Genomic DNA, 13,676 nt, shown 5'->3' with positions numbered 1-13,676 from the left:
GATAGGTGTGTGTTAGTACAGGTCCTGCCGGGGGTCCCACATCAGATCGGCACCCAACGCTGCACAGAGCTGGCCGGCAGCCCCAGCACACACAGTATTTATACATAGTTACCGGCGGCACCACGCTGGCTTCCTGCGAGTAGAAGGGGCACCCGTGCATGGTTTGCTTTCCGCCTGTCCAACCCTGACTGTCAGCTTGCCTTCATGTATCCCCCCCAAGGCTCCAGGGGGCGGCGAGAGCGTAATAAGATGTGGCGTTTTGTATGTCTGGCTCCGGAGAAGTAGGTCAAGTTTATCATGGTGCCCTTGGCTGGCAGGGCTGTCTCCCCTCCTCTATCAGGGATAGAGGGATACCATGAGCGGGGGGTCTCCCCTCTGCCAGACAGTGGGTGTTACAGTGCCAGGTATACCATGAGCGGGGGGTCTCCCCTCTGCCAGACAGTGGGTGTTACAGTGCCAGGTATACCATGAGCGGGGGGTCTCCCCTCTGCCAGACAGTGGGTGTTACAGTGCCAGGTATACCATGAGCGGGGGGTCTCCCCTCTGCCAGACAGTGGGTGTTACAGTGCCAGGGATACCATGAGGGGGGGGTCTCCCCTCTGCCAGACAGTGGGTGTTACAGTGCCAGGGATACCATGTCTCTCCGTTTTTGGGTGTTACAGTTCCCGGCACCCTGGGCCTTCAGGAGAAGTACCCGCACATAGTTGGCTGTAGGTGGGTGATATAATATTCCTTTTATACTTGATGGCCTTGTGGTCACCCAACTCCCAAATTGTGGGATTTCAGCAATATGTGGGGGGCCTGAGACATTAAAATGGGGGGATGTTGTTTTCCTTGGCTCCTGTTTGCTCACAGCGGCCCCAGCCTACAGTAAAACAATCCCCTCTTTTCCAAAAAAAGAAGCCAGGCCCCATTACATTGCACTCCCTCAGTAGCATGTCAGGGCTGTAGCCACAAGCGCTCCTTTCTATAAGGGGTTCCCTTTAATGTTCATTAGCGGCAGCCACACGAGATGGTATCACCCTTCAGCTGCCTCTAATAGGCTGGGGGCTCTGCGCCCGCAGGCAGGTGCCCTCATAGCGGCTTTGGGGCCCCCCACATGTGTTTAAGTTCCCCCACATGTGTTTAAGTTCCCCCCTTACCAAAATAAACCCCTTGATATCCGAACCATGATTGTTAGTGACTCTCCTATAGTCACAGAGATGTTTAGGGCAGTGAATAAGAAGGAGGGGGGGATACTGGGAAATCCAGGGGTGCTGATCCCCCCCCCCCCCCCCCCCCCAGTCTGTGCAGCTATTGTGGGAATGGGGCACTCTGTTAGAATGGCATTCATTCTGCCTTTTCCCTGCAGGAATAGAATAGATATAAATGTACTGCTGCCTATTATCATCACTAGTGGGGGTCATTTATCAATACTGGGCAGAATGGCCCATGGGCAGTAACCCTTGGCAACCAAGTTGTTGCATTCATTGTTCTACCTGCAGCTGGCTGGAAAAAGCAAATCACTGACTGGTTGCTATGGGTTATTGCCAGTGTTAATAAATGACCCCCAAGATGTCGGTAACCCTCCTTATTGCAGGATTCTGGGGGTTGTAGTTCAGCAGTCGATTGCCCCTGACCTGCTAAAAGAAATGGAAAAGGGGAGAAAATACCCAGCAGCACTCTCTTCCCTCCCCCCTGATACTATTGTGTAATAAGCAGGCTTGTGCTGCAGGAGGGTGGGGGGGGGGGTATGAAAGGAAATGCCTAACCGCGGGCACCTTGCACACAGGGATCCTTCTGACATGCCAGGCTCCAGTTCCACCCCTGCGCCCATGTAGGAAACCACAAGAAGCTGAGCACTAACTGAACTCACGCGTTTCGCTCCCATTTACTGGAACTCAATGACTGTGCCATTCTCTATTTTTAGGTTGGCTGGCATGGGTAATCTCATTAAGGTGCTAACCAGAGACATAGACCACAATGCAGCCCATTTTTTCTTGGATTTTGAAAGTAAGTCTCACGGGAAGCCCGGCACAGCTGGCGCCACTCTAACGGGTAACCCCCCCCCCCCCCCGGCTTGTCATGGGCGCCGCACAGCATGGGAAAGAGCAGTTAGAGAGGAGCTGTGGGGGGTGCATGAAGCGTGGGGGGCACTTCCATTATCCAGCCGCAAAGATGATCTCCATTTCCAAACTCATTGGGGTCCTTTGTGATCAGCCTCTTCTTTTTATTTTTTGTCCTTATGTCAGGGACCGACAGTCCAGCGTGGGGAAATTCTGCTTTGCTGTCCTAAGTGGTGTCTGTGCCGGGCACACAGAATCAGAACCAAGGCCACCATGCTGCCCAAAATCCTCACCAGATATTGGGCCAAATACAGTCTGAACACATCTTTGAAGTTGAGGGTCAGGAAAAAAACCCGGTGGGCCCTGCCGGCCTAGACCCGCTGCCAAGGCAGGGGCCTCTTGGAGGTCAGGGTTCCTGGGGCTGCAACCCTGGTGGGCCCTGCACCCCCCAGTCCGACCCTGCCCCATACAGTAACAATGGCTCGCGAGCAACATGTTACTCACCACCTCCTTTGTTCTTCCCAGCCGAATCCTTGGCTTGGTGCACCCCTAAGCCTAATTCGTTCCCCTAAAACAATGATCCCCAACCAATGGCTCGCGAGAAACATGTTGCCCACCACCTCCTTTGTTCCTCCCAGTGCCAGTGGCCTCGAAGCAGGGGCTTATTTTTGAATTCTTGGATTGGAGGCAAGTTTTGGCACATCAAGACCATGTGTACTGCCAAACAGATCCTCCTCTAGGCTGCCGGTTCACATTTGGCTACCGAATAACCACAGCCCTTATTGGTAACCCCTAGAAACCTTTTTCATGCTTGTGTTGCTCCTCAACTTTTTATATATTTAATTATTGCTCAAGGGTAAAAAAGGTTGGGGATTCCTGCCCTAAAGTCATGTGACTATGAAGGTTTTCATTCCTCCAGCTCATAGTATATCTAGTATAAATAAATCTAGAGTAACTGGACTTGTTGAGTAATCACTGGAGATGTTTCACTACTCATCCGAGCAGCTTGTTTAGTTCATCTGCCTGGATGAGTAGTGAAATGTCTTCAATGATTACTCAGCAAATCCAGTTGCTCTAGATCTACGTATACTTATATACTTCACAAACATTTTTCTGTTTGGTTCAGATCTGGTTTGGCTGAATCTCTGGTGGAGAAGTTGGGATTTGGCCAAATCCATAAAGTATAAATTGGGTGCATCTCTAGTATGAAAAGACCTGGTGGCCCAATCGGTCTGCCTGATGGGCTTCATGTTATTTCATACTAGAAGATGAGGGGTCTGAAGAAGCCATGAAAGTCCATTTATAGCCATGATGATTTACTTTGGGCCAGACTGATGCACAGCACTACTGGGGACAGCAAACATGGAAGTTGCCCACAAGAAGGTGGGAAAATGCTGGTAACATAATGTGTCAACCCAACCATGCCTCACCCAACCCTACAGGTTCTCCTAGGAGTGAAGCAGCTGGGGGTCCACCTCTTCTTCTGACTGACCCCACTTCAGCATTTGATCCTACTGTTACTGTCTCATAAAGACATTGTGTCTTTTCTCATTCTTGTCTTGGCAGGTACCTTGTCATGGGGAACCTTCTTAAAGTTTTGACTTGCACAGACCTTGAGCAGGGGCCAAATTTTTTCCTTGATTTTGAAAGTGAGAATATGATTTTGTATATTGTTTTTTCCCTCTCTGCCTGCCGTAGACTGCGCTTGTCCTCAGCGCTCAGTGTTTGTCTGCCTCTTTGTTTGTCTATGTGTTTGCCTACTAAATATCACAGGATTGCTTCCATAACGAAGGACTGGGGCAATAATAAGGATTATCTGTATATCTAAGGTTGGTGTCATTGCTAGCATTGGGGGATACTTGTCATATTCTATCGGTATTCAAGTAGAAGATATAAGAATTCACCTTGGAGTTCCATGGTGTGTAAGTGGTCACAGAACTCCTCAGTGACTGCTAATATCCTTATCATTTACAGTAGGGGGTACATTATCCCTTATAATACATGAGTGATACTCAGAGTTCCCTGTATAACTCAGCCTGCAGCCTTGTGCCTTTATATGGGCACAGAACTCCTCAGTGACTGCTAATATCCTTATCATTTACAGTAGGGGGTACATTATCCCTTATAATACATGAGTGATACTCAGAGTTCCCTGTATAACTCAGCCTGCAGCCTTGTGCCTTTATATGGGCACAGAACCCCTCAGTGACTGCTAATATCCTTATCATTTACAGTAGGGGGTACATTATCCCTTATAATACATGAGTGACACTATATATACTATCCTTATGATTTACAGATCACATATAACTAAAATTATCAATAAAGCACATAATACAGTATTCACCATTATCTAATATTATTGCACCTCCCACTTATGGAAGCTTTCTTTAACCCGTGGCATTTGAGCACTTGTCAGTGTGCACTGTCCTGCGTCGCTGAGGCTGCTGGGAGCTGGACTTTGGTAAGTGCTGGAGGGCCACAGTCTGTCCCAATGTAACATTTGTTTGGCCTCTCTTTGCAACTTTCTCCTCGAGTGGCTCTGAATGCTCGGTCCCTCAGGGCATCGTCTGTACCTCTAGTCCTCAGTAAGTGGGTGAATTTTCCCAGAAGCACCACCAGTTGGTCAATTCTGTGCTACTGTGAATTCTCAGTGAGACATGAGGACCGGGGGTTGAGACCCACTAACATGGACCATTCGGGAGGCACCTTGAAGCCATATAATTATACTTCAGATTTCTGTATTTGTTTTAATCGCACCAGTTCTTCTTATTGTAGCATGTTGGTGGCATCTTGGTGGCAGTGCATGTAAACTGACAGTTACAGCTCATTTCCAGCTTTCTACTAAAGACTTGCCTGTCTGACCCCTGTTACTGGGACATTTGGGACATCCATGTTACAAAAGAAAAATCTATACCACTTATAGAAACATCTCAAGGCTCACTCTACTGAGTAGCATTCATTGCATTCATATCAGTGAGTGACCTTTCCAGATGCCAACATGGCAACCTGATACCCTGATACCATTGTATAGCGCTACCCATTGTGCCAGCAGGATTTCCATCACTAATCAAACATTTAATGTCCAATTATTTTTGGACATTACTCAATACTTTTACATTTACTCAGTAAGCGCTGGTTCCACAGGTTGAGTGATTTTAAGGCCCCCTGTTGATCTGGTTCCACTCATGCCCATATAGCAAGCCACAAGAAGAAGAAGATAGAATGCATTGGGTTTTAAGGCCCTTCTGTAGGTTTTTGATGGGTCCATAGGAAGTATTGGTTAGACCAACCTTCATAGATGGTGGAATTATTATTAATAGAAGGTGTTGGCCTAAGGGACCATTCAGTATATTTGGACAAGATTGAAATCGCCACAAATGGCTCCAATTGTGATCACTGTGACTTCCATGGGTGAAGATTGCTCTCCCAACCCAGCGTTCTTCTGCTGTCTGTGAACACGGGAAGGCAGCAAACCCCTGTGACATAGTGGAGAGACTCTAGAAGATCTAGAAGACTTGGAGATCCTACTGGCCAGATTGACCTATTGACCAATTTGGGCTCTGCATATTGAAAGTCACACATGATAAATATCGGTTATAGAAGACACCATGCTAGCCAATAGAATTGCAAGCTGTGCTTCTCTTGACCAGCTCGGTGTCTTGGCTAAACGCCATCCTGTACATGGCCGGCTATGTTGTTGGCTTCTGGTCTTGTGTGGAAAGCTGGGAAGGTTGTATTGTGTTCTGCACCAGTGAGATTGTGATGTTCCCTTCCTTGTGTGTGTTCTGCTGCAACCTGACATAAATGCACTGTTTTCCATCACCATTTCCATTGTCCGCTCTGTGCTTTTATGTACGTCTAATGCTTAATTGGTCAATATACCGGCATTTAGGATCAGAATCAAGACTTGTCAAAGCCAAACCACTAATAAGAGACGTTCCCTGCATCGATGATCTTCCGCCTATGTAAAGCCAAAGGAAACAAATCTATGAAATGAAACAACCTTTTGTTTCACTTGGTTTGACGCATTGCCAGGTGTAATTTCTACCTAAGCTACATCCTTTGCTGAAGGCCATTCTGTTCCCATCGGGCAAAAGAATAAATAAATGAGAACCTTCCAATAATAACAGGATTTGGGAGAATTTTAGCTGAGAACTTTCTCAGAACGTAGTCTGTGAATGAACCAAACGTAATTGCAGTTGGCCGTGGGTAGATACCTGATTGGGTACATTGTCCAGCTTACGACAAGTCCTGATGAAATCAATGATCTCCAATGCTGCACTGTGTATGGCTGCATGAGTTCTGTTGGGTTAATCTGTGCTTCTTCTCTTACCATTCTACCAAACTGTGTCTCCATGCCCATAGCAGTCTTCAGCAGCTGTCAAAATTCACTTACTTGGTACCGCTGTGTAAGAACTTGGGCCCATTCTATCAATTCTCAGTCAAAATCTTCCCTCCCTTAGTGAACACAAAGGACCTACAATCATATGATAACATTATTGGGCCATTATAGTGGGGATTCACTAGCCACAGCCTTCAGTGGTTTTTTTAGAGTTTCAAAATGGCTGTGCTGCATTTGTTAGAAGGTTGGCTCGTAAGATTCCTATTGTGTATGTTTGAGAAGCCCATCCTTGTTCAGTGTGTCACGCTCATACTTCTGAATGAATAATGCTGCTCTTTCTAGGTATTATCTTTGGTTGGGTCTTACCATTCTGAGATGCCTTCAAAGGTCACTGTTTCTTTATATTATCAACTTGGGGCTTAGTACAGGGGAATATACTTGGATAGACTTGGACAGGTTATCACAGGGATCCCTAGATCATTTAGAAGCAGGAAAAAAGTTCTTTGGGGGTGCCAAATAAGGGCTGTGATTGGCTATTTGGTAGCCCCATGGGGACTTCTAGCCTGCAGGAGGCTCTGCTTGGAGTAAAACCGTGTCTCTGGGCTTCCAAAACTTGTCCCCAAGCCAGAAATGTCAAAATGGCACCTACTTTGAGGCTTCTTGGGGTGGGGGGGGCAACATGTTGCTCTGGAGCCATTGGTTGGGGATCACTGGGTTATCAGAATCCCCAAGGAGTTATGCCTGCTATGGGGAGTGCCATTTAAAGCTGGCTCCACCCCTAGTAACACCAGCCACACCCCTCTGTCCAGTAGGAACCCTGTAAAAGGTGTTGCCTCTCAGCAACGGGACAATATCTCCTTTAACTCAACTATCAGTTGGAACCACCACCTAAACCCCCCAGTCATTGGATAAATAAAGCAGTAGAAACTGATATATTAAGTTAGTTATTTCATTAGGCTTATTAATTAGAAATTCATTCAAGTGGAAGCGACACAGTTCAGCCGAGGCCGTGCAGAAAATAAAGCTTTAGAAACAAGGAATACGTATGTAATAATTAACTGGGGGTTAATTATGTAACAGTGAGTTTAATTGGTGCCCCACAAGCCCTGAGCAGGGGAATCTTGCCGGCCCCAAAGCATCTCAACTGGTATAACCCTCTCTCCATTACTCCCCAGCCTTAGCTTTCCCTAATAGAACTCTGTGCATTCATGTTACAGTTCTACTCCTGTTCTTTGTACGGTGTCTATGGGGGAGGCGGGTAGCAACAGGGCCGGGCACTTAGCGAACACGCCTTATGTATCAAACGTCTCTCTCTCTTGCACTGAGCCCCCTGTCTCTTCCCCTAACTCCCTGTCGCCGGCCAAGGGTTAATCTGCTCTCGTGCTGTTTAGATGCTCAGCCCTCCGAATCGGAGAAGGAAGTGTATAATCAGGTGAATGTAGTATTAAAGGACGCAGAAGGGATCCTAGATCATTTACAGTCCTACCGAGGGGCCGGCCACGAAATCCGAGAGGTAAGTTATTCTTGCAGTTTGTCTGTTTCACCAAAAAACGTTAGGCCTGTAATCTGTATTGAGCCCCTGTTGGCTCCGAGGGGTAATAAACGTTTTATCCAGATTGGGAAACCCTAAACAACCAATCAGATGTTTACTTTCAACCAGCAGACCAGTAAGAGTAGTGATTATCACTTAAATGGGCGGTTCAACTTTAATTTCACTTTTGTATGTTATAGAATGGCCAGTTCAAAGCAACTTTTTAGTTGGTCTTTTTTATTTATGTCTTATAGTTTTCAAATTGTTTGCCTCATTCTTCAACTCTTTGTAGCTTTCAAATGGGGGGGTCACTGACCCCGGCAGCCAAACAACAATTGAGCTGTGAGGCTACGGTTTTAATGTTATTGTTACTTTTTATAACGTAATTTTTCTATTCCGTCCCTCTCCTATTCGTATATTAGGCTCTCATTCAAACCACTCCCTGGTTGCTAAGGTAATCTAGCCCCTAGCAACCAGGTAGCTGTCAACTCTGAACTGGAAAATTTCTGAACAAAAATTGAAATAATAAATAAAAAAAAAAAAAATACAAATAATAAGAAATGAAGATCAATTGCAAACTGTCTCAGAATATCACTCTCTACATCTTACTAAAAGTTAACTCAAAGGTGAACAACCCCTTGTTCACCTTTAAGTTAACTTTTTAGTATGATGTAGTAATTGTTCAGCAACTTCTATTTGGTTGCTAGGGTCCAAATGACCTTGGCAACCAGGTAGTGGTTTGAATGAGAGACTGATATATGAATAGGAGAGGGACTGAATAGAAAAAAGTAGTTATAAAAAAATAACCGTAAAATTGTAGCCTCACAGGGCAATAGTTTTTGGCTGCCGGGGTCAGTGACCCCCATTTCAAAGCTACAGAGTTTGAAGAAGAAGGCAAATAATAAGAAATAAATAATGAAGACCAATTGAAAAGTATAGAATTGTTCATTCTATACTAAACATTAAATTAAAAATGAACCACCCCCTTTAACCCCAACCTGGAGTCTGGTTCTGACCCTGCCACTGCCTCCGTGACCCAAAGAACGTCCTGGATTCTAACACTGTTCTTGCACCCAAAGGCCATACAGCATGCTACTGATGAAAAGCTGCAGGAGAAGGCTTGGGCGGCCGTGGTTCCGCTCGTAGGGAAACTCAAGAAATTCTATGAATTCTCTCAGAGGCTGGGTAAGCTTGTTTCTATTTACTGACATTCCTATATGCCTACCCTTCCCCTCTCCTTACTGGGAACGCAGGATGTCTGCTCCGTCAGAGCCGGTACCTCCTCAAAGGTCCAAATATGCATTTATAATATACAGTTTGGTCATTTCTCTATGGGACCAAACTGTAAATTATATCCTTATAAACGGTGCTTAGTGATGTCATCATTTATAATCAGAGCTTAGTGATGTAATTTTTGTCATATGACTTACTAAAACTTCTGTATTATAATAAATGAAGTGCCTCCTTTTGTAAAATATAAGGATATTAGAAGTCACCTCGGAGTTCCATGACCTGTAGCAAAGCACTCAGCCTTCGGGCTCATCCCTTTATATGGAACTCCGAGGTGACTTCTAATATCCTTATATTTTACAGCAGGGGGTACATTATTCACTATATAAAGGCACCTGCGTCACTAAATATTGCCTGCTGATTAACTCTGTCTCTTTGGCCACTTAGAGGCGGCATTGCGGGGTCTCCTGGGGGCTCTGACCAGCACTCCCTACTCCCCGACACAGCACCTGGAGCGAGAGCAGGCTCTTGCCAAACAGTTTGCAGAAATTCTCCATTTTACTCTGCGCTTCGATGAGCTCAAGGTAGGATGGCAGGCCCCATGGCTTCTTCCACAGTGTATATACTTACCTGTTTGCTTGGCCTTTACCTTGCCTATAGCTTTGTTAGGGTAAGCGGGACCCTAGCAACCACATAGCAGCTTAAATTTCCGGGAAAAAACCTCAATAATTCAAAATGCTGGTTGCAAATCTATTCATTTAAAAGGTTAGTTTAAAGTAAACTTCCCCTTTAATATTTTTACTTTCTATACACAGCTTGGTAAGGGTGAGGGTGGGGGGGGGGGCATTCAGTTACAGTTCCAGGGAAGTGTAACTATTGGGGTTGCTGGTGGGTTGCAGAGAGGATGTATAACCAGGGGTATATTTAGCACAGACAGGAGCAGGGCTAACAGCATTGTGGCTTTGCACTTCATTAATGTTACTTTAATATATAATATACAGCCCAACTGTAATGCAGCTGTGACCTCTTTCTGCTTTCCCAGATGACAAACCCTGCGATACAGAATGATTTCAGTTACTACAGGAGAACCCTGAGTCGTATGCGGATTAACAACGTGCCAGTAAGCCACTAGCCATTACTCTCGTGGGGACCCAATGCGCTATCAGGATATGTTCTAAGCTTTAGTTTAACTACAAGCCGGTGTCGCTTCTTTCCTTTCTAATGTGACTGACGGACAGAGTTATACAGGGAACTCTGAGTATCACTCATGTATTATAAGGGATAATGTACCCCCTACTGTAAATGATAAGGATATTAGCAGTCACTGAGGGGTTCTGTGCCCATATAAAGGCACAAGGCTGCAGGCTGAGTTATACAGGGAACTCTGAGTATCACTCATGTATTATAAGGGATAATGTACCCCCTACTGTAAATGATAAGGATATTAGCAGTCACTGAGGGGTTCTGTGCCCATATAAAGGCACAAGGCTGCAGGCTGAGTTATACAGGGAACTCTGTATCACTGTATCAGATTTATAGAAATTATTTTTTTCAAAACATTAGCAGTTTTGTCGCTGCTAACATAATGAAAGTGAAATAGCAGCGCCACCTGCTGTTCATTACAGCTGACTTGACGCAGTAGATAAAAAATTAAATTAACTCAAATAGGAAAGTCTTGTGATGTTGCTCTGCTTAGTACTGACCAGCGAAACATCAACTGACTGACTCACTAATTTAATTCTCTACAGAAATAAACAGTCAGTTGAAATGAACAGCAGGTAGCGCCACTGTTTTTAAATTAATTCTAGTGGTAAAGACTGCTAATATCTTGTCATTTGCTCAGAAGAGAAATTTTAGGTTGATCTATTTTGAGGGTTTACTTTTCATTTTATGACAAAACAAAAATGGGGCGATCCTATTGATTTGTGTTTTCTTGTAGAAACCCATCACTTGCAGGGCAGGGACACACACCCATAACTGGAAGCAGAACCCATTATATCTGCCCCACTAACCTCTTCCACTTCTGTTCTGTGTTGGTTCTGGGTAGGAATCCACATAACACACACTGGTTCCACTTATACCAGTACGGGAAGTGGCGAAGCAGGAACGGGAGCCATAAAGCAAAGGCAGATTTCCCTAAATGGCGACTTCTTGTTATGGACTCTGTTCCTCATTCTTATGTGTATTGTATTCCCTAAACAGGCAGAGGGAGAAAACGAAGTCAATAACGAACTGGCCAACAGAATGTCTTTATTCTACGCAGAAGCCACGCCCATGCTTAAAACCTTGAGCGATGCCACCACCAAGTTTGTGTCTGAGGTAAGTGGGTGCAGGCAGAAGGTCCGGCTTAGGTTTATTTAATGGTTAAATGATTCCCTTTTCTCTGTAATAATAAAACAGTACCTGTACTTGATCCCAACTAAGATATAATTACCCCTTATTGGGGGCAGAACAGCCCTATTGGGTTTATTTCATGGTTAAATGATTCCCTTTTCTCTGTAATAATAAAACAGTACCTGTACTTGATCCCAACTAAGATATAATTACCCCTTATTGGGGGCAGAACAGCCCTATTGGGTTTATTTCATGGTTAAATGATTCCCTTTTCTCTGTAATAATAAAACAGTACCTGTACTTGATCCCAACTAAGATATAATTACCCCTTATTGGGGCAGAACAGCCCTATTGGGTTTATTTAATGGTTAAATGATTCCCTTTTCTCTGTAATAATAAAACAGTACCTGTACTTGATCCCAACTAAGATATAATTACCCCTTATTGGGGGCAGAACAGCCCTATTGGGTTTATTTAATGGTTAAATGATTACCTTTTCTCTGTAATAATAAAACAGTACCTGTACTTGATCCCAACTAAGATATAATTACCCCTTATTGGGGGCAGAACAGCCCTATTGGGTTTATTTAATGGTTAAATGATTCCCTTTTCTCTGTAATAATAAAACAGTACCTGTACTTGATCCCAACTAAGATATAATTACCCCTTATTGGGGGCAGAACAGACCTATTGGGTTTATTTAATGGTTAAATGATTCCCTTTTCTCTGTAATAATAAAACAGTACCTGTACTTGATCCCAACTAAGATATAATTAATCCTTATTGGGGCAAAACCATCCTATTGGGTTTAATTACTGTTTAAATGATATTTTAGTAGACTTAAGGTGTGGGGATCTAAATAAAGGAAAGAACCCAGGTCCTGAGTATTCTGGATGATAGGTCCCATTTCTGTATTCTAAGGTACCATAAACATATATATATATATGTATATATATATGTATATATATATATATATATATGTTGTGTTCCTTTATTAACTACATTGTATGTCTGTTTTGTCTTTTACTCAGAACAAGAATTTACCAATAGAAAACACCACTGATTGTTTAAGTACCATGGCCAGTGTGTGCCGGGTAATGCTGGAGACGCCGTAAGTTCCAATTAGTTTCATATTAAATGTATTGCCCCTGCGTTGCTTACGTCACCATATTGTTATACAGCCCTTCATGTAGCTGAACTGGAGTCCCAGCATCTTCTGAAAGCTAGAGGCCGTCGTACTGGGAGTTATAGTCTATCAACAGCTACGAGTCTGCAGGTCCATTCTTTTCTCTCTTATGGAATGGATCTAAATCTTGATATTTAAGGGAAATGTATCTAATGTGAAAGAATCTACTACAGGGCAGGGGTCTGAGTGGGTCTTGCAAGCCAACCTGTAGCAGCTCCACTCCCATGTACCTAGGTGTGATGGAAGGCAGTGACTGCTTTGCACTGCAGATTCCTGCTGTTACCCATCTTGTTTCAGAGATCATTTTGGGCATTTTTAGAAATGTATAATAAGAGTAGTTATGGCCTGATGTAAAAATCAGCTGTCTGTTTGTATACTATTGCTGATCCCCTATTTAAAGGTAAAGCCAGAAACCGCAATGGGGAGTTGTCCCTTTCTGACAAGCTCCTAGCTCTATGTACCCCCAGCCTTCCTGGTAGGAAGCCCTGCAGTGGCTTATGGAGATTTAACTGGGCCCCCCTCTGTACCTTGTTGACATGACAATGCTCCCCCTTTGCTGCCTAGCACAGTAACACCTTCCTACTCACAGAGCCTCCTCATGCTATATCCTATACCTTCATAGGAAAGAAAATGGATTCAAGGCCCAGTAAAGCATTCTCTTATTGTTACAGAGAGTACAGAAGCCGATTTACAAACGAAGAGACGGTATCGTTCTGTCTGAGAGTCATGGTGGGCGTCATCATCCTGTACGACCATGTGCACCCAGTGGGCGCTTTCGCCAAAACGTCAAAGATTGATGTACGTCTGTGTCCATTCCCCCCCATTACTACTCTAGGCTGCCGCACAGCCGATAGATAGACAGACTGCTATATAATATTCATCAGTTCCTCCTATTCACTGGCTCCATTAGCAAAGTGCCCTGTCAGCAGCAGCAGCCTATGAAAGGCTTGTCTAGAATGAGAGAAACTGCCAGGCTAAGCACAGGGCAAAGCGCTGTTCCCACTG

At 44.5% G+C, this 13,676-nt stretch overlaps 1 protein-coding gene across 4 annotated transcripts in view; it reads left to right on the top strand.

The window, feature by feature from the left end:
* The window catches only part of fam49b (family with sequence similarity 49 member B), a 64,967-nt gene that overhangs the window by 46,259 nt on the left and 5,032 nt on the right, over positions 1 to 13,676 (top strand). For 2 of the 4 annotated variants that reach the window (XM_031903306.1, NM_001004816.2), the window contains 8 exon segments: positions 3,612 to 3,694; positions 7,782 to 7,903; positions 9,001 to 9,106; positions 9,599 to 9,735; positions 10,194 to 10,271; positions 11,354 to 11,470; positions 12,517 to 12,596; positions 13,343 to 13,469. In XM_031903306.1, the coding sequence (XP_031759166.1) occupies positions 3,622 to 3,694; positions 7,782 to 7,903; positions 9,001 to 9,106; positions 9,599 to 9,735; positions 10,194 to 10,271; positions 11,354 to 11,470; positions 12,517 to 12,596; positions 13,343 to 13,469 (840 nt within the window). In that variant the 5' untranslated portion in view covers positions 3,612 to 3,621. 4 annotated transcript variants of the gene reach the window in all.

The sequence above is a fragment of the Xenopus tropicalis genome, chromosome 6 (genome assembly GCF_000004195.4).
Source record: "Xenopus tropicalis strain Nigerian chromosome 6, UCB_Xtro_10.0, whole genome shotgun sequence".
Lineage (NCBI taxonomy): Eukaryota > Metazoa > Chordata > Amphibia > Anura > Pipidae > Xenopus > Xenopus tropicalis.
Note: the sequence above shows the minus strand (reverse complement) of the source record. Positions and strands in the feature narration are given on the sequence as shown.